Genomic DNA, 19,134 nt, shown 5'->3' on the forward strand with positions numbered 1-19,134 from the left:
TCTCATTCTCCAAAGCGTTACTGTCTGGATCCAGGATCAGCTCAGCTTTCTGCTTTGGTGAGAGGTTTTTCCACAACTGCCACCTGATGAACCAACAGAGGATATACGCACTGCATTTCTCTTTGACATACATGGAAAAGCCACCTCTGTGTGAAGACTTTCCAGCTTCAGAGTATTGTGCTGCTCTTTTCGAGGAAGATTGGTAGTGAAATGTCTGACTTACCCCAGAGATGTTGAATACTTTGAGGTCAGAGTATTTAGCACGTGTGGAAAATGGACCCAAGTTTTTCTCAAGCCACTGGCATCACTCTGAATTCCCTGCCTGCAAACTAAGGAGCCCGTAGATGGACGTTAGCAAACATACCATTTAGCGAGCATTATTTTAGAATGAATACACATAAAATGAGACAAGCGCCAGTTTTCCTCTCAGTGCCATTTTAGCAAATTCTCACACAAGCAACCGCATGGCGGAGTTTACTGCGTTGGCCTTACCTGGCGTGTTGATGACACTGACAGATTTTTTCAGGTAGCCCACCATTACATCTGTGATTTCTTCTTGTCCCTGCGAGGATATTGAAGGGAAAGCTTTGGCCATCCCGCTCACACTGCAAAGGGCCAGAGAAAACATTTGTACGCAGTTCCTCATTAGTCATTTTGTACTTTGGTGCGATGCAATCCTGCTTGTTTGTAAAATGTTACTTACACAACATGGTAGTTTGTGCAGTTTATATCTGAGGTAGCCATTCTTGAGCATCACTGCGCTGAAACTTGGGAGCAGAGTAACCAGCTTCACGTGGAACCAAGCGAACCAGTCGTCTGTCTTGAACTTGGGGAAATGGGGAGCGATGATGCTGAAGGTCCTGTTCATTAGGTGATCTCTCACAGCAGGTTGGAAATCAGGGTCCTGTCAAATGACAACACAGGAAGACTTAAACACCACACAGTTTACATGCTGCAAGTACTCCTCACAGGAGACTAGATGGGATGTAAGTAAATGTTTGATGTGAATGAGTCCCCAACAACTGCTGTAGAGGCGTTGATCCATATCTAAAAGCCCAGGATTGTCCTTCTTGCCCCAGTGTCAAATGTAGCCTACCTTTCCATTTGCTGTCAGCTCTTCCAGGAATTCATCCACATTTTCCAGAGCATTGCCCTCCTCAAGTCGCTCAAACACGTGGTCGATTTGGTCTGTGTCATTCAAGGCCCCTGAGCTCAGTGTCAGCTGTGCCACCTGAGCAGGAGTGAGCACTGACAACGCTTCCGCCTGCCAAAGGAAATCAATATGAAATCAAACAGCAGTGATTGCAAAACCATGGCTAAGAGGCTCCAGTTTGGGAGGGGAAGAATATTACAACTGCAGTTGCCACTCACACTTGAAAAGTTGGGATTGAGGGCTTGCAAATCGCGGAGTGTTGCAAAACCAGAGTAGGCGCCAAAGTTTGCCTCCAGCCACTGTTTACTGCCTCTGACGGATGAGACACAGCCAGGATCTGCAAAGACGATAGAAACAAAGGCGTTGGCAAGGTACTACCACTACATACCACCGAGACTTTACCAAATTGAGCTTGAGCTCCTGCCTTTACCTGATGAGTCATTTCTTGAGAGGAATGGTTTGATGAAATAAGTCAAGACTGTTTGTTGTCTTTCTCTGTCCATGAATGGCGCCTGGCTGCTGAAGGCCTTGATGCTGAAATTTGAGAGTGTGCTTTTAACATCTCAGCAAGTAGAGAACTGCAGGTGCCCCTGCAGTCTGGTTCACAGTGGAGCAATATATCACACATTTGCTTACACAGTGCGGTAGGTATCGCAGCTGAAGTTCTTGGAGCTCAGGCAGAATAGGAAGTTGGGCGACGAAGAGGCCAAAAACGGACGGATGTTTGTCATGAACCAGCTGCTGACAAAGCTAACGCTCTGCAGCTGTGCCTGGCTGAAGCTGGCAATTCTCACCTGTCCAAGAGCCTCGAGAGCATGCGACAGGGACGGGTTGCTGTTGTTGGGGGCCTAGGATTGGAAAAGTCATTTTGGTTTTTACACAGAATCCACACAGGGAAACACAGTTTTGGTGAAATTGTGGGATTGGATTTACCATGGTGGCAAATGACTCCAGAGCCTGGTCTAGTGCAGACGAAGCTTTTTGGAAGAGAAGCGTCCACACCTCTACCGGGTATGTCGTCTGGCTCTCCAGTGAGCATTTCATCAGTGTTGCCAAGTTGTCAGCTGTGAGATGTGTGGCCTTAGAAAGAAAGCAGACAGGAAATTAAGCAGAGGCTCTTAGCAGAGTTTACAGAGATTTGTCTCAGGATGGCAATGTAGCAAAAGCCAAATCTTCTTTCTCTGGGATTCACAGCTATTCAAAAAACAGTCCTACCGAGGAACAGGCGTGCGCAGTGATGGTAAAATTGCACAGGGCTTCAGAGGAAATGCCCATAGACACAGTTTGTTGGAGTTGTGATCTGAGGAAAAAGGAAAAAGAAAATCATTCTCAACTTGGGTAGTCCTTAGGTAACTTTACCTAGGCAAACTCTGCACTGGACAAGACTGGAATTCACCTACCCGTCGACCGCAGCACAGACGAGGTCCTCTGTGAAAAGACAATATTCCAATATCAGACATTGAACCTTCACAATGCGATTTTGTCATCACACTTGAAACGTCTGCTACTTTACAAACTTACCATCGACCAGGGTCTCCTTGCACTGCAGACAAGCAAAGCGTAAGTGTTAGTCTCGTGACAAAAGCCTCTTAGAGTATTTTGACGTGGCCTTCTTAACAAAATCAATGTGCCAAACTTGTGCCTAGTAAATTTCCATCAAATGTTGTTTTTTAATCTACGTAATACTCCCAAGGAAATGAACTCACCTTGAAGGAATCTCTAAACGAGCAATCTGTTTGAGAGAAAAATGAAATGAAGGCATGGCATCAATACAGCTATCATCATAGCAGTGGTAATTGGCTTATCTGAAAAATGATGTCAACGTACGTGCGAATGTCTCCTTGAGTGACTCTCTGCTTGATCTCACACCCCGTGAAAGCAGCAGTGGCAGGATTTTCAAACTTTGCTCGAGGCCAGTGAGTCTGAGGGAAGAAAACACACATTTTTGTGACTTGTCTGAAGCCACACTTTGACATCGTGCAAAATCCAAAGTGTCTGACTTTGGACTTGAGAAATATGATTTCGTACATGGCTGCGTAGGATGCACAACTGATGTTACTGGGGATCACCGCCAAGCTGCCAGGATGGAGGCTGGCCATCACAGTGACCAAATAGACCTGGAACCACAGCTTATAGTCTTCAGGCCCAAAGTCTTCAAATTCAGGAGCAAGGGCTGTCAAGGTCAGGTTCAAGATGATGTCTCGTACAGCTGGATTTTCCACGATGGTGATGTTTCTCTGGAGATGAAAGGATTCACGTTTCAGCTGAAGAGGACTTTTTGCCTTTCTTAACCCAGGACAAGTTTTACATGACCTGCTTGTCAAGCAACTTTGTGGGAAAATATGGCAATCTTAAGGTCAAGCATTCACCTGCTTGTTGATGTCACTGTAAGCCTGGAAAAACTGACTGAGCTGCTCAGTATCAGGGGACTCTGTCAAGCTTGTGAACACCTCTCTTACGATGTTCTCATTCTCCAAAGCGTTACTGTCTGGATCCAGGATCAGCTCAGCTTTCTGCTTTGGTGAGAGGTTTTCCACAACTGCCACCTGATGAAACCAACAGAGGATATACGCACTGCATTTCTCTTTGACATACATGGAAAAGCCACCTCTGTGTGAAGACTTTCCAGCTTCAGAGTATTGTGCTGCTCTTTTCGAGGAAGATTGGTAGTGAAATGTCTGACTTACCCCAGAGATGTTGAATACTTTGAGGTCAGAGTATTTAGCACGTGTGGAAAATGGACCCAAGTTTTTCTCAAGCCACTGGGCATCACTCTGAATTCCCTGCCTGCAAACTAAGGGCCCGTAGATGGACGTTAGCAAACATACCATTTAGCGAGCATTATTTTAGAAATGAATACACATAAAATGAGACAAGCGCCAGTTTTCCTCTCAGTGCCATTTTAGCAAATTCTCACACAAGCAACCGCATGGCGGAGTTTACTGCGTTGGCCTTACCTGGCGTGTTGATGACACTGACAGATTTTTTCAGGTAGCCCACCATTACATCTGTGATTTCTTCTTGTCCCTGCGAGGATATTGAAGGGAAAGCTTTGGCCATCCCGCTCACACTGCAAAGGGCCAGAGAAAACATTTGTACGCAGTTCCTCATTAGTCATTTTGTACTTTGGTGCGATGCAATCCTGCTTGTTTGTAAAATGTTACTTACACAACATGGTAGTTTGTGCAGTTTATATCTGAGGTAGCATTCTTGAGCATCACTGCGCTGAAACTTGGGAGCAGAGTAACCAGCTTCACGTGGAACCAAGCGAACCAGTCGTCTGTCTTGAACTTGGGGAAATGGGGAGCGATGATGCTGAAGGTCCTGTTCATTAGGTGATCTCTCACAGCAGGTTGGAAATCAGGGTCCTGTCAAATGACAACACAGGAAGACTTAAACACCACACAGTTTACATGCTGCAAGTACTCCTCACAGGAGACTAGATGGGATGTAAGTAAATGTTTGATGTGAATGAGTCCCCAACAACTGCTGTAGAGGCGTTGATCCATATCTAAAAGCCCAGGATTGTCCTTCTTGCCCCAGTGTCAAATGTAGCCTACCTTTCCATTTGCTGTCAGCTCTTCCAGGAATTCATCCACATTTTCCAGAGCATTGCCCTCCTCAAGTCGCTCAAACACGTGGTCGATTTGGTCTGTGTCATTCAAGGCCCCTGAGCTCAGTGTCAGCTGTGCCACCTGAGCAGGAGTGAGCACTGACAACGCTTCCGCCTGCCAAAGGAAATCAATATGAAATCAAACAGCAGTGATTGCAAAACCATGGCTAAGAGGTTCCAGTTTGGGAGGGGAAGAATATTACAACTGCAGTTGCCACTCACACTTGAAAAGTTGGGATTGAGGGCTTGCAAATCGCGGAGTGTTGCAAAACCAGAGTAGGCGCCAAAGTTTGCCTCCAGCCACTGTTTACTGCCTCTGACGGATGAGACACAGCCAGGATCTGCAAAGACGATAGAAACAAAGGCGTTGGCAAGGTACTACCACTACATACCACCGAGACTTTACCAAATTGAGCTTGAGCTCCTGCCTTTACCTGATGAGTCATTTCTTGAGAGGAATGGTTTGATGAAATAAGTCAAGACTGTTTGTTGTCTTTCTCTGTCCATGAATGGCGCCTGGCTGCTGAAGGCCTTGATGCTGAAATTTGAGAGTGTGCTTTTAACATCTCAGCAAGTAGAGAACTGCAGGTGCCCCTGCAGTCTGGTTCACAGTGGAGCAATATATCACACATTTGCTTACACAGTGCGGTAGGTATCGCAGCTGAAGTTCTTGGAGCTCAGGCAGAATAGGAAGTTGGGCGACGAAGAGGCCAAAAACGGACGGATGTTTGTCATGAACCAGCTGCTGACAAAGCTAACGCTCTGCAGCTGTGCCTGGCTGAAGCTGGCAATTCTCACCTGTCCAAGAGCCTCGAGAGCATGCGACAGGGACGGGTTGCTGTTGTTGGGGGCCTAGGATTGGAAAAGTCATTTTGGTTTTTACACAGAATCCACACAGGGAAACACAGTTTTGGTGAAATTGTGGGATTGGATTTACCATGGTGGCAAATGACTCCAGAGCCTGGTCTAGTGCAGACGAAGCTTTTTGGAAGAGAAGCGTCCACACCTCTACCGGGTATGTCGTCTGGCTCTCCAGTGAGCATTTCATCAGTGTTGCCAAGTTGTCAGCTGTGAGATGTGTGGCCTTAGAAAGAAAGCAGACAGGAAATTAAGCAGAGGCTCTTAAGCAGAGTTTACAGAGATTTGTCTCAGGATGGCAATGTAGCAAAAGCCAAATCTTCTTTCTCTGGGATTCACAGCTATTCAAAAAACAGTCCTACCGAGGAACAGGCGTGCGCAGTGATGGTAAAATTGCACAGGGCTTCAGAGGAAATGCCCATAGACACAGTTTGTTGGAGTTGTGATCTGAGGAAAAAGGAAAAAGAAAATCATTCTCAACTTGGGTAGTCCTTAGGTAACTTTACCTAGGCAAACTCTGCACTGGACAAGACTGGAATTCACCTACCCGTCGACCGCAGCACAGACGAGGTCCTCTGTGAAAAGACAATATTCCAATATCAGACATTGAACCTTCACAATGCGATTTTGTCATCACACTTGAAACGTCTGCTACTTTACAAACTTACCATCGACCAGGGTCTCCTTGCACTGCAGACAAGCAAAGCGTAAGTGTTAGTCTCGTGACAAAAGCCTCTTAGAGTATTTTGACGTGGCCTTCTTAACAAAATCAATGTGCCAAACTTGTGCCTAGTAAATTTCCATCAAATGTTGTTTTTTAATCTACGTAATACTCCCAAGGAAATGAACTCACCTTGAAGGAATCTCTAAACGAGCAATCTGTTTGAGAGAAAAATGAAATGAAGGCATGGCATCAATACAGCTATCATCATAGCAGTGGTAATTGGCTTATCTGAAAAATGATGTCAACGTACGTGCGAATGTCTCCTTGAGTGACTCTCTGCTTGATCTCACACCCCGTGAAAGCAGCAGTGGCAGGATTTTCAAACTTTGCTCGAGGCCAGTGAGTCTGAGGGAAGAAAACACACATTTTTGTGACTTGTCTGAAGCCACACTTTGACATCGTGCAAAATCCAAAGTGTCTGACTTTGGACTTGAGAAATATGATTTCGTACATGGCTGCGTAGGATGCACAACTGATGTTACTGGGGATCACCGCCAAGCTGCCAGGATGGAGGCTGGCCATCACAGTGACCAAATAGACCTGGAACCACAGCTTATAGTCTTCAGGCCCAAAGTCTTCAAATTCAGGAGCAAGGGCTGTCAAGGTCAGGTTCAAGATGATGTCTCGTACAGCTGGATTTTCCACGATGGTGATGTTTCTCTGGAGATGAAAGGATTCACGTTTCAGCTGAAGAGGACTTTTTGCCTTTCTTAACCCAGGACAAGTTTTACATGACCTGCTTGTCAAGCAACTTTGTGGGAAAATATGGCAATCTTAAGGTCAAGCATTCACCTGCTTGTTGATGTCACTGTAAGCCTGGAAAAACTGACTGAGCTGCTCAGTATCAGGGGACTCTGTCAAGCTTGTGAACACCTCTCTTACGATGTTCTCATTCTCCAAAGCGTTACTGTCTGGATCCAGGATCAGCTCAGCTTTCTGCTTTGGTGAGAGGTTTTCCACAACTGCCACCTGATGAAACCAACAGAGGATATACGCACTGCATTTCTCTTTGACATACATGGAAAAGCCACCTCTGTGTGAAGACTTTCCAGCTTCAGAGTATTGTGCTGCTCTTTTCGAGGAAGATTGGTAGTGAAATGTCTGACTTACCCCAGAGATGTTGAATACTTTGAGGTCAGAGTATTTAGCACGTGTGGAAAATGGACCCAAGTTTTTCTCAAGCCACTGGGCATCACTCTGAATTCCCTGCCTGCAAACTAAGGGCCCGTAGATGGACGTTAGCAAACATACCATTTAGCGAGCATTATTTTAGAAATGAATACACATAAAATGAGACAAGCGCCAGTTTTCCTCTCAGTGCCATTTTAGCAAATTCTCACACAAGCAACCGCATGGCGGAGTTTACTGCGTTGGCCTTACCTGGCGTGTTGATGACACTGACAGATTTTTTCAGGTAGCCCACCATTACATCTGTGATTTCTTCTTGTCCCTGCGAGGATATTGAAGGGAAAGCTTTGGCCATCCCGCTCACACTGCAAAGGGCCAGAGAAAACATTTGTACGCAGTTCCTCATTAGTCATTTTGTACTTTGGTGCGATGCAATCCTGCTTGTTTGTAAAATGTTACTTACACAACATGGTAGTTTGTGCAGTTTATATCTGAGGTAGCATTCTTGAGCATCACTGCGCTGAAACTTGGGAGCAGAGTAACCAGCTTCACGTGGAACCAAGCGAACCAGTCGTCTGTCTTGAACTTGGGGAAATGGGGAGCGATGATGCTGAAGGTCCTGTTCATTAGGTGATCTCTCACAGCAGGTTGGAAATCAGGGTCCTGTCAAATGACAACACAGGAAGACTTAAACACCACACAGTTTACATGCTGCAAGTACTCCTCACAGGAGACTAGATGGGATGTAAGTAAATGTTTGATGTGAATGAGTCCCCAACAACTGCTGTAGAGGCGTTGATCCATATCTAAAAGCCCAGGATTGTCCTTCTTGCCCCAGTGTCAAATGTAGCCTACCTTTCCATTTGCTGTCAGCTCTTCCAGGAATTCATCCACATTTTCCAGAGCATTGCCCTCCTCAAGTCGCTCAAACACGTGGTCGATTTGGTCTGTGTCATTCAAGGCCCCTGAGCTCAGTGTCAGCTGTGCCACCTGAGCAGGAGTGAGCACTGACAACGCTTCCGCCTGCCAAAGGAAATCAATATGAAATCAAACAGCAGTGATTGCAAAACCATGGCTAAGAGGTTCCAGTTTGGGAGGGGAAGAATATTACAACTGCAGTTGCCACTCACACTTGAAAAGTTGGGATTGAGGGCTTGCAAATCGCGGAGTGTTGCAAAACCAGAGTAGGCGCCAAAGTTTGCCTCCAGCCACTGTTTACTGCCTCTGACGGATGAGACACAGCCAGGATCTGCAAAGACGATAGAAACAAAGGCGTTGGCAAGGTACTACCACTACATACCACCGAGACTTTACCAAATTGAGCTTGAGCTCCTGCCTTTACCTGATGAGTCATTTCTTGAGAGGAATGGTTTGATGAAATAAGTCAAGACTGTTTGTTGTCTTTCTCTGTCCATGAATGGCGCCTGGCTGCTGAAGGCCTTGATGCTGAAATTTGAGAGTGTGCTTTTAACATCTCAGCAAGTAGAGAACTGCAGGTGCCCCTGCAGTCTGGTTCACAGTGGAGCAATATATCACACATTTGCTTACACAGTGCGGTAGGTATCGCAGCTGAAGTTCTTGGAGCTCAGGCAGAATAGGAAGTTGGGCGACGAAGAGGCCAAAAACGGACGGATGTTTGTCATGAACCAGCTGCTGACAAAGCTAACGCTCTGCAGCTGTGCCTGGCTGAAGCTGGCAATTCTCACCTGTCCAAGAGCCTCGAGAGCATGCGACAGGGACGGGTTGCTGTTGTTGGGGGCCTAGGATTGGAAAAGTCATTTTGGTTTTTACACAGAATCCACACAGGGAAACACAGTTTTGGTGAAATTGTGGGATTGGATTTACCATGGTGGCAAATGACTCCAGAGCCTGGTCTAGTGCAGACGAAGCTTTTTGGAAGAGAAGCGTCCACACCTCTACCGGGTATGTCGTCTGGCTCTCCAGTGAGCATTTCATCAGTGTTGCCAAGTTGTCAGCTGTGAGATGTGTGGCCTTAGAAAGAAAGCAGACAGGAAATTAAGCAGAGGCTCTTAGCAGAGTTTACAGAGATTTGTCTCAGGATGGCAATGTAGCAAAAGCCAAATCTTCTTTCTCTGGGATTCACAGCTATTCAAAAAACAGTCCTACCGAGGAACAGGCGTGCGCAGTGATGGTAAAATTGCACAGGGCTTCAGAGGAAATGCCCATAGACACAGTTTGTTGGAGTTGTGATCTGAGGAAAAAGGAAAAAGAAAATCATTCTCAACTTGGGTAGTCCTTAGGTAACTTTACCTAGGCAAACTCTGCACTGGACAAGACTGGAATTCACCTACCCGTCGACCGCAGCACAGACGAGGTCCTCTGTGAAAAGACAATATTCCAATATCAGACATTGAACCTTCACAATGCGATTTTGTCATCACACTTGAAACGTCTGCTACTTTACAAACTTACCATCGACCAGGGTCTCCTTGCACTGCAGACAAGCAAAGCGTAAGTGTTAGTCTCGTGACAAAAGCCTCTTAGAGTATTTTGACGTGGCCTTCTTAACAAAATCAATGTGCCAAACTTGTGCCTAGTAAATTTCCATCAAATGTTGTTTTTTAATCTACGTAATACTCCCAAGGAAATGAACTCACCTTGAAGGAATCTCTAAACGAGCAATCTGTTTGAGAGAAAAATGAAATGAAGGCATGGCATCAATACAGCTATCATCATAGCAGTGGTAATTGGCTTATCTGAAAAATGATGTCAACGTACGTGCGAATGTCTCCTTGAGTGACTCTCTGCTTGATCTCACACCCCGTGAAAGCAGCAGTGGCAGGATTTTCAAACTTTGCTCGAGGCCAGTGAGTCTGAGGGAAGAAAACACACATTTTTGTGACTTGTCTGAAGCCACACTTTGACATCGTGCAAAATCCAAAGTGTCTGACTTTGGACTTGAGAAATATGATTTCGTACATGGCTGCGTAGGATGCACAACTGATGTTACTGGGGATCACCGCCAAGCTGCCAGGATGGAGGCTGGCCATCACAGTGACCAAATAGACCTGGAACCACAGCTTATAGTCTTCAGGCCCAAAGTCTTCAAATTCAGGAGCAAGGGCTGTCAAGGTCAGGTTCAAGATGATGTCTCGTACAGCTGGATTTTCCACGATGGTGATGTTTCTCTGGAGATGAAAGGATTCACGTTTCAGCTGAAGAGGACTTTTTGCCTTTCTTAACCCAGGACAAGTTTTACATGACCTGCTTGTCAAGCAACTTTGTGGGAAAATATGGCAATCTTAAGGTCAAGCATTCACCTGCTTGTTGATGTCACTGTAAGCCTGGAAAAACTGACTGAGCTGCTCAGTATCAGGGGACTCTGTCAAGCTTGTGAACACCTCTCTTACGATGTTCTCATTCTCCAAAGCGTTACTGTCTGGATCCAGGATCAGCTCAGCTTTCTGCTTTGGTGAGAGGTTTTCCACAACTGCCACCTGATGAAACCAACAGAGGATATACGCACTGCATTTCTCTTTGACATACATGGAAAAGCCACCTCTGTGTGAAGACTTTCCAGCTTCAGAGTATTGTGCTGCTCTTTTCGAGGAAGATTGGTAGTGAAATGTCTGACTTACCCCAGAGATGTTGAATACTTTGAGGTCAGAGTATTTAGCACGTGTGGAAAATGGACCCAAGTTTTTCTCAAGCCACTGGGCATCACTCTGAATTCCCTGCCTGCAAACTAAGGGCCCGTAGATGGACGTTAGCAAACATACCATTTAGCGAGCATTATTTTAGAAATGAATACACATAAAATGAGACAAGCGCCAGTTTTCCTCTCAGTGCCATTTTAGCAAATTCTCACACAAGCAACCGCATGGCGGAGTTTACTGCGTTGGCCTTACCTGGCGTGTTGATGACACTGACAGATTTTTTCAGGTAGCCCACCATTACATCTGTGATTTCTTCTTGTCCCTGCGAGGATATTGAAGGGAAAGCTTTGGCCATCCCGCTCACACTGCAAAGGGCCAGAGAAAACATTTGTACGCAGTTCCTCATTAGTCATTTTGTACTTTGGTGCGATGCAATCCTGCTTGTTTGTAAAATGTTACTTACACAACATGGTAGTTTGTGCAGTTTATATCTGAGGTAGCATTCTTGAGCATCACTGCGCTGAAACTTGGGAGCAGAGTAACCAGCTTCACGTGGAACCAAGCGAACCAGTCGTCTGTCTTGAACTTGGGGAAATGGGGAGCGATGATGCTGAAGGTCCTGTTCATTAGGTGATCTCTCACAGCAGGTTGGAAATCAGGGTCCTGTCAAATGACAACACAGGAAGACTTAAACACCACACAGTTTACATGCTGCAAGTACTCCTCACAGGAGACTAGATGGGATGTAAGTAAATGTTTGATGTGAATGAGTCCCCAACAACTGCTGTAGAGGCGTTGATCCATATCTAAAAGCCCAGGATTGTCCTTCTTGCCCCAGTGTCAAATGTAGCCTACCTTTCCATTTGCTGTCAGCTCTTCCAGGAATTCATCCACATTTTCCAGAGCATTGCCCTCCTCAAGTCGCTCAAACACGTGGTCGATTTGGTCTGTGTCATTCAAGGCCCCTGAGCTCAGTGTCAGCTGTGCCACCTGAGCAGGAGTGAGCACTGACAACGCTTCCGCCTGCCAAAGGAAATCAATATGAAATCAAACAGCAGTGATTGCAAAACCATGGCTAAGAGGCTCCAGTTTGGGAGGGGAAGAATATTACAACTGCAGTTGCCACTCACACTTGAAAAGTTGGGATTGAGGGCTTGCAAATCGCGGAGTGTTGCAAAACCAGAGTAGGCGCCAAAGTTTGCCTCCAGCCACTGTTTACTGCCTCTGACGGATGAGACACAGCCAGGATCTGCAAAGACGATAGAAACAAAGGCGTTGGCAAGGTACTACCACTACATACCACCGAGACTTTACCAAATTGAGCTTGAGCTCCTGCCTTTACCTGATGAGTCATTTCTTGAGAGGAATGGTTTGATGAAATAAGTCAAGACTGTTTGTTGTCTTTCTCTGTCCATGAATGGCGCCTGGCTGCTGAAGGCCTTGATGCTGAAATTTGAGAGTGTGCTTTTAACATCTCAGCAAGTAGAGAACTGCAGGTGCCCCTGCAGTCTGGTTCACAGTGGAGCAATATATCACACATTTGCTTACACAGTGCGGTAGGTATCGCAGCTGAAGTTCTTGGAGCTCAGGCAGAATAGGAAGTTGGGCGACGAAGAGGCCAAAAACGGACGGATGTTTGTCATGAACCAGCTGCTGACAAAGCTAACGCTCTGCAGCTGTGCCTGGCTGAAGCTGGCAATTCTCACCTGTCCAAGAGCCTCGAGAGCATGCGACAGGGACGGGTTGCTGTTGTTGGGGGCCTAGGATTGGAAAAGTCATTTTGGTTTTTACACAGAATCCACACAGGGAAACACAGTTTTGGTGAAATTGTGGGATTGGATTTACCATGGTGGCAAATGACTCCAGAGCCTGGTCTAGTGCAGACGAAGCTTTTTGGAAGAGAAGCGTCCACACCTCTACCGGGTATGTCGTCTGGCTCTCCAGTGAGCATTTCATCAGTGTTGCCAAGTTGTCAGCTGTGAGATGTGTGGCCTTAGAAAGAAAGCAGACAGGAAATTAAGCAGAGGCTCTGCAGAGTTTACAGAGATTTGTCTCAGGATGGCAATGTAGCAAAAGCCAAATCTTCTTTCTCTGGGATTCACAGCTATTCAAAAAACAGTCCTACCGAGGAACAGGCGTGCGCAGTGATGGTAAAATTGCACAGGGCTTCAGAGGAAATGCCCATAGACACAGTTTGTTGGAGTTGTGATCTGAGGAAAAAGGAAAAAGAAAATCATTCTCAACTTGGGTAGTCCTTAGGTAACTTTACCTAGGCAAACTCTGCACTGGACAAGACTGGAATTCACCTACCCGTCGACCGCAGCACAGACGAGGTCCTCTGTGAAAAGACAATATTCCAATATCAGACATTGAACCTTCACAATGCGATTTTGTCATCACACTTGAAACGTCTGCTACTTTACAAACTTACCATCGACCAGGGGTCTCCTTGCACTGCAGACAAGCAAAGCGTAAGTGTTAGTCTCGTGACAAAAGCCTCTTAGAGTATTTTGACGTGGCCTTCTTAACAAAATCAATGTGCCAAAACTTGTGCCTAGTAAATTTCCATCAAATGTTGTTTTTTAATCTACGTAATACTCCCAAGGAAATGAACTCACCTTGAAGGAATCTCTAAACGAGCAATCTGTTTGAGAGAAAAATGAAATGAAGGCATGGCATCAATACAGCTATCATCATAGCAGTGGTAATTGGCTTATCTGAAAAATGATGTCAACGTACGTGCGAATGTCTCCTTGAGTGACTCTCTGCTTGATCTCACACCCCGTGAAAGCAGCAGTGGCAGGATTTTCAAACTTTGCTCGAGGCCAGTGAGTCTGAGGGAAGAAAACACACATTTTTTGTGACTTGTCTGAAGCCCACACTTTGACATCGTGCAAAATCCAAAGTGTCTGACTTTGGACTTGAGAAATATGATTTCGTACATGGCTGCGTAGGATGCACAACTGATGTTACTGGGGATCACCGCCAAGCTGCCAGGATGGAGGCTGGCCATCACAGTGACCAAATAGACCTGGAACCACAGCTTATAGTCTTCAGGCCCAAAGTCTTCAAATTCAGGAGCAAGGGCTGTCAAGGTCAGGTTCAAGATGATGTCTCGTACAGCTGGATTTTCCACGATGGTGATGTTTCTCTGGAGATGAAAGGATTCACGTTTCAGCTGAAGAGGACTTTTTGCCTTTCTTAACCCAGGGACAAGTTTTACATGACCTGCTTGTCAAGCAACTTTGTGGGAAAATATGGCAATCTTAAGGTCAAGCATTCACCTGCTTGTTGATGTCACTGTAAGCCTGGAAAAACTGACTGAGCTGCTCAGTATCAGGGGACTCTGTCAAGCTTGTGAACACCTCTCTTACGATGTTCTCATTCTCCAAAGCGTTACTGTCTGGATCCAGGATCAGCTCAGCTTTCTGCTTTGGTGAGAGGTTTTCCACAACTGCCACCTGATGAAACCAACAGAGGATATACGCACTGCATTCTCTTTGACATACATGGAAAAGCCACCTCTGTGTGAAGACTTTCCAGCTTTCAGAGTATTGTGCTGCTCTTTTCGAGGAAGATTGGTAGTGAAATGTCTGACTTACCCCAGAGATGTTGAATACTTTGAGGTCAGAGTATTTAGCACGTGTGGAAATGGACCCAAGTTTTTCTCAAGCCACTGGGCATCACTCTGAATTCCCCTGCCTGCAAACTAAAGGGCCCGTAGATGGACGTTTAGCAAACATACCATTTAGCGAGCATCATTTTAAAATGAATACACATAAAATGAGACAAGCGCCAGTTTTCCTCTCAGTGCCATTTTAGCAAATTCTCACACAAGCAACCGCATGGCGGAGTTTACTGCGTTGGCCTTACCTGGCGTGTTGATGACACTGACAGATTTTTTCAGGTAGCCCACCATTACATCTGTGATTTCTTCTTGTCCCTGCGAGGATATTGAAGGGAAAGCTTTGGCCATCCCGCTCACACTGGCAAAGGGCCAGAGAAAACATTTGTACGCAGTTCCTCATTAGTCATTTTGTACTTTGGTGCGATGCAATCCTGCTTGTTTGTAAAATGTTACTTACACAACATGGTAGTTTGTGCAGTTTATATCTGAGGTAGCATTTTGAGCATCACTGGGCTGAAACTTGGGAGCAAGTAACCAGCTTCACGTGGAACCAAGCGAACCAGTCGTCCTGTCTTGAACTTGGGGAAATGGGGAGCGATTGATGCTGAAGGTCCTGTTCATTAGGTGATCTCTCACAGCAGGTTGGAAATCAGGGTCCCTGTCAAATGACAACACAGGAAGACTTAAACACCACACAGTTTACATGCTGCAAGTACTCCTCACAGGAGACTAGATGGGATGTAAGTAAATGTTTGATGTGAATGAGTCCCAACAACTGCTGTAGAGGCGTTGATCCATATCTAAAAGCCCAGGATTGTCCTTCTTGCCCCAGTGTCAAATGTAGCCTACCTTTCCATTTGCTGTCAGCTCTTCCAGGAATTCATCCACATTTTCCAGAGCATTGCCCTCCCTCAAGTCGCTCAAACACGTGGTCGATTTGGTCTGTGTCATTCCAAGGCCCCTGAGCCTCAGTGTCAGCTGTGCCACCTGAGCAGGAGTGAGCACTGACAACGCTTCCGCCTGCCAAAGGAAATCAATATGAATCAAACAGCAGTGATTGCAAAACCATGGCTAAGAGGCTCCAGTTTGGAGGGGAAGAATATTACAACTGCAGTTGCCACTCACACTTGAAAAGTTGGGATTGAGGGCTTGCAAATCGCGGAGTGTTGCAAAACCAGAGTAGGCGCCAAAGTTTGCCTCCAGCCACTGTTTACTGCCTCTGACGGATGAGACACAGCCAGGATCTGCAAAGACGATAGAAACAAAGGCGTTGGCAAGGTACTACCACTACATACCACCGAGACTTTACCAAATTGAGCTTGAGCTCCTGCCTTTACCTGATGAGTCATTTCTTGAGAGGAATGGTTTGATGAAATAAGTCAAGACTGTTTGTTGTCTTTCTCTGTCCATGAATGGCGCCTGGCTGCTGAAGGCCTTGATGCTGAAATTTGAGAGTGTGCTTTTAACATCTCAGCAAGTAGAGAACTGCAGGTGCCCCTGCAGTCTGGTTCACAGTGGAGCAATATATCACACATTTGCTTACACAGTGCGGTAGGTATCGCAGCTGAAGTTCTTGGAGCTCAGGCAGAATAGGAAGTTGGGCGACGAAGAGGCCAAAAACGGACGGATGTTTGTCATGAACCAGCTGCTGACAAAGCTAACGCTCTGCAGCTGTGCCTGGCTGAAGCTGGCAATTCTCACCTGTCCAAGAGCCTCGAGAGCATGCGACAGGGACGGGTTGCTGTTGTTGGGGGCCTAGGATTGGAAAAGTCATTTTGGTTTTTACACAGAATCCACACAGGGAAACACAGTTTTGGTGAAATTGTGGGATTGGATTTACCATGGTGGCAAATGACTCCAGAGCCTGGTCTAGTGCAGACGAAGCTTTTTGGAAGAGAAGCGTCCACACCTCTACCGGGTATGTCGTCTGGCTCTCCAGTGAGCATTTCATCAGTGTTGCCAAGTTGTCAGCTGTGAGATGTGTGGCCTTAGAAAAAAGCAGACAGGAAATTAAGCAGAGGCTCTCAGAGTTTACAGAGATTTGTCTCAGGATGGCAATGTAGCAAAAGCCAAATCTTCTTTCTCTGGGATTCACAGCTATTCAAAAAACAGTCCTACCGAGGAACAGGCGTGCGCAGTGATGGTAAAATTGCACAGGGCTTCAGAGGAAATGCCCATAGACACAGTTTGTTGGAGTTGTGATCTGAGGAAAAAGGAAAAAGAAAATCATTCTCAACTTGGGTAGTCCTTAGGTAACTTTACCTAGGCAAACTCTGCACTGGACAAGACTGGAATTCACCTACCCGTCGACCGCAGCACAGACGAGGTCCTCTGTGAAAAGACAATATTCCAATATCAGACATTGAACCTTCACAATGCGATTTTGTCATCACACTTGAAACGTCTGCTACTTTACAAACTTACCATCGACCAGGGTCTCCTTGCACTGCAGACAAGCAAAGCGTAAGTGTTAGTCTCGTGACAAAAGCCTCTTAGAGTATTTTGACGTGGCCTTCTTAACAAAATCAATGTGCCAAACTTGTGCCTAGTAAATTTCCATCAAATGTTGTTTTTTAATCTACGTAATACTCCCAAGGAAATGAACTCACCTTGAAGGAATCTCTAAACGAGCAATCTGTTTGAGAGAAAAATGAAATGAAGGCATGGCATCAATACAGCTATCATCATAGCAGTGGTAATTGGCTTATCTGAAAAATGATGTCAACGTACGTGCGAATGTCTCCTTGAGTGACTCTCTGCTTGATCTCACACCCCGTGAAAGCAGCAGTGGCAGGATTTTCAAACTTTGCTCGAGGCCAGTGAGTCTGAGGGAAGAAAACACACATTTTGTGACTTGTCTGAAGCCACACTTTGACATCGTGCAAAATCCAAAGTGTCTGACTTTGGACTTGAGAAATATGATTTCGTACATGGCTGCGTAGGATGCACAACTGATGTTACTGGGATCACCGCCAAGCTGCCAGGATGGAGGCTGGCCATCACAGTGACCAAATAGACCTGGAACCACAGCTTATAGTCTTCAGGCCCAAGTCTTCAAATTCAGGAGCAAGGGCTGTCAAGGTCAGGTTCAAGATGATGTCTCGTACAGCTGGATTTTCCACGATGGTGATGTTTCTCTGGAGATGAAAGGATTCACGTTTCAGCTGAAGAGGACTTTTTGCCTTTCTTAACCCAGGACAAGTTTTACATGACCTGCTTGTCAAGCAACTTTGTGGGAAAATATGGCAATCTTAAGGTCAAGCATTCACCTGCTTTTGATGTCACTGTAAGCCTGGAAAAACTGACTGAGCTGCTCAGTATCAGGGGACTCTGTCAAGCTTGTGAACACCTCTCTTACGATGTTCTCATTCTCCAAAGCGTTACTGTCTGGATCCAGGATCAGCTCAGCTTTCTGCTTTGGTGAGAGGTTTTCCACAACTGCCACCTGATGAAACCAACAGAGGATATACGCACTGCATTTCTCTTTGACATACATGGAAAAGCCACCTCTGTGTGAAGACTTTCCAGCTTCAGAGTATTGTGCTGCTCTTTTCGAGGAAGATTGGTAGTGAAATGTCTGACTTACCCCAGAGATGTTGAATACTTTGAGGTCAGAGTATTTAGCACGTGTGGAAAATGGACCCAAGTTTTTCTCAAGCCACTGGGCATCACTCTGAATTCCCTGCCTGCAAACTAAGGGCCCGTAGATGGACGTTAGCAAACATACCATTTAGCGAGCATTATTTTAGAAATGAATACACATAAAATGAGACAAGCGCCAGTTTTCCTCTCAGTGCCATTTTAGCAAATTCTCACACAAGCAACCGCATGGCGGAGTTTACTGCGTTGGCCTTACCTGGCGTGTTTGATGACACTGACAGATTTTTTCAGGTAGCCCACCATTACATCTGTGATTTCTTCTTGTCCCTGCGAGGATATTGAAGGGAAAGCTTTGGCCATCCCGCTCACACTGCAAAGGGCCAGAGAAAACATTTGTACGCAGTTCCTCATTAGTCATTTTGTACTTTGGTGCGATGCAATCCTGCTTGTTTGTAAAATGTTACTTACACAACATGGTAGTTTGTGCAGTTTATATCTGAGGTAGCATTCTTGAGCATCACTGCGCTGAAACTTGGGAGCAGAGTAACCAGCTTCACGTGGAACCAAGCGAACCAGTCGTCTGTCTTGAACTTGGGGAAATGGGGCGATGATGCTGAAGGTCCTGTTCATTAGGTGATCTCTCACAGCAGGTTGGAAATCAGGGTCCTGTCAAATGACAACACAGGAAGACTTAAACACCACACAGTTTACATGCTGCAAGTACTCCTCACAGGAGACTAGATGGGATGTAAGTAAATGTTTGATGTGAATGAGTCCCCAACAACTGCTGTAGAGGCGTTGATCCATATCTAA

At 45.8% G+C, this 19,134-nt stretch overlaps 3 protein-coding genes across 3 annotated transcripts; all 3 read right to left on the minus strand.

The window, feature by feature from the left end:
* Window positions 1-2,364: 2,364 nt before the first annotated feature.
* On the minus strand, window positions 2,365-5,956 carry LOC127140862 (uncharacterized). Its single transcript, XM_051068763.1, has 8 exons — window positions 5,407-5,956; window positions 4,111-5,304; window positions 3,841-3,947; window positions 3,523-3,699; window positions 2,981-3,390; window positions 2,860-2,872; window positions 2,675-2,696; window positions 2,365-2,453 (listed from the first exon to the last, which is right to left on the minus strand). The coding sequence occupies exons 2-8, from the start codon at window positions 4,262-4,264 to the stop codon at window positions 2,365-2,367; spliced, it is 972 nt and encodes a 323-aa protein (XP_050924720.1). The 5' UTR covers window positions 4,265-5,304; window positions 5,407-5,956.
* LOC127140863 (uncharacterized) lies at window positions 4,318-16,703 on the minus strand. Its single transcript, XM_051068764.1, has 17 exons — window positions 16,562-16,703; window positions 9,025-9,236; window positions 8,332-8,922; window positions 7,940-8,139; window positions 7,729-7,841; window positions 7,459-7,565; window positions 7,141-7,317; window positions 6,599-7,008; window positions 6,478-6,490; window positions 6,293-6,314; window positions 6,172-6,199; window positions 5,987-6,071; window positions 5,704-5,850; window positions 5,407-5,618; window positions 4,989-5,082; window positions 4,714-4,881; window positions 4,318-4,521 (listed from the first exon to the last, which is right to left on the minus strand). The coding sequence occupies exons 4-17, from the start codon at window positions 8,101-8,103 to the stop codon at window positions 4,318-4,320; spliced, it is 1,944 nt and encodes a 647-aa protein (XP_050924721.1). The 5' UTR covers window positions 8,104-8,139; window positions 8,332-8,922; window positions 9,025-9,236; window positions 16,562-16,703.
* Window positions 8,317-12,167, minus strand: LOC127140864 (uncharacterized). Its single transcript, XM_051068765.1, has 13 exons — window positions 11,949-12,167; window positions 11,557-11,756; window positions 11,346-11,458; window positions 11,076-11,182; window positions 10,758-10,934; window positions 10,212-10,625; window positions 9,910-9,931; window positions 9,789-9,816; window positions 9,604-9,688; window positions 9,322-9,468; window positions 9,025-9,236; window positions 8,607-8,700; window positions 8,317-8,499 (listed from the first exon to the last, which is right to left on the minus strand). Exons 2-13 carry the CDS (start codon window positions 11,718-11,720, stop codon window positions 8,317-8,319), a joined length of 1,746 nt encoding a protein of 581 aa, XP_050924722.1. The 5' UTR covers window positions 11,721-11,756; window positions 11,949-12,167.
* Window positions 16,704-19,134: the final 2,431 nt, after the last annotated feature.

Source organism: Lates calcarifer, unplaced genomic scaffold (genome assembly GCF_001640805.2).
Source record: "Lates calcarifer isolate ASB-BC8 unplaced genomic scaffold, TLL_Latcal_v3 _unitig_525_quiver_2721, whole genome shotgun sequence".
Lineage (NCBI taxonomy): Eukaryota > Metazoa > Chordata > Actinopteri > Centropomidae > Lates > Lates calcarifer.

Excerpts from the sequence above, each read along its gene's own strand:
- LOC127140862 (XM_051068763.1), bottom strand. The coding sequence starts at position 4,264 with ATGAGGAACTGCGTACAAATGTTTTCTCTGGCCCTTTGCAGTGTGAGC. Across the intron at positions 3,948-4,110 it reads CAGTGTCATCAACACGCCAG|TTTGCAGGCAGGGAATTCAG; the intron begins GTAAGGCCAACG and ends ACGGGCCCTTAG. Across the intron at positions 3,391-3,522 it reads ACAGTGACATCAACAAGCAG|AGAAACATCACCATCGTGGA; the intron begins GTGAATGCTTGA and ends TTTCATCTCCAG.
- LOC127140863 (XM_051068764.1), bottom strand. The coding sequence starts at position 8,103 with ATGAACAGGACCTTCAGCATCATCGCTCCCCATTTCCCCAAGTTCAAG. Across the intron at positions 5,619-5,703 it reads TGGAGTCATTTGCCACCATG|GCCCCCAACAACAGCAACCC; the intron begins GTAAATCCAATC and ends TTCCAATCCTAG. Across the intron at positions 4,522-4,713 it reads AGCTGACAGCAAATGGAAAG|GACCCTGATTTCCAACCTGC; the intron begins GTAGGCTACATT and ends GTCATTTGACAG.
- LOC127140864 (XM_051068765.1), bottom strand. The coding sequence starts at position 11,720 with ATGAACAGGACCTTCAGCATCATCGCTCCCCATTTCCCCAAGTTCAAG. Across the intron at positions 11,459-11,556 it reads TGCACAAACTACCATGTTGT|TGTGAGCGGGATGGCCAAAG; the intron begins GTAAGTAACATT and ends GGCCCTTTGCAG. Across the intron at positions 9,237-9,321 it reads TGGAGTCATTTGCCACCATG|GCCCCCAACAACAGCAACCC; the intron begins GTAAATCCAATC and ends TTCCAATCCTAG.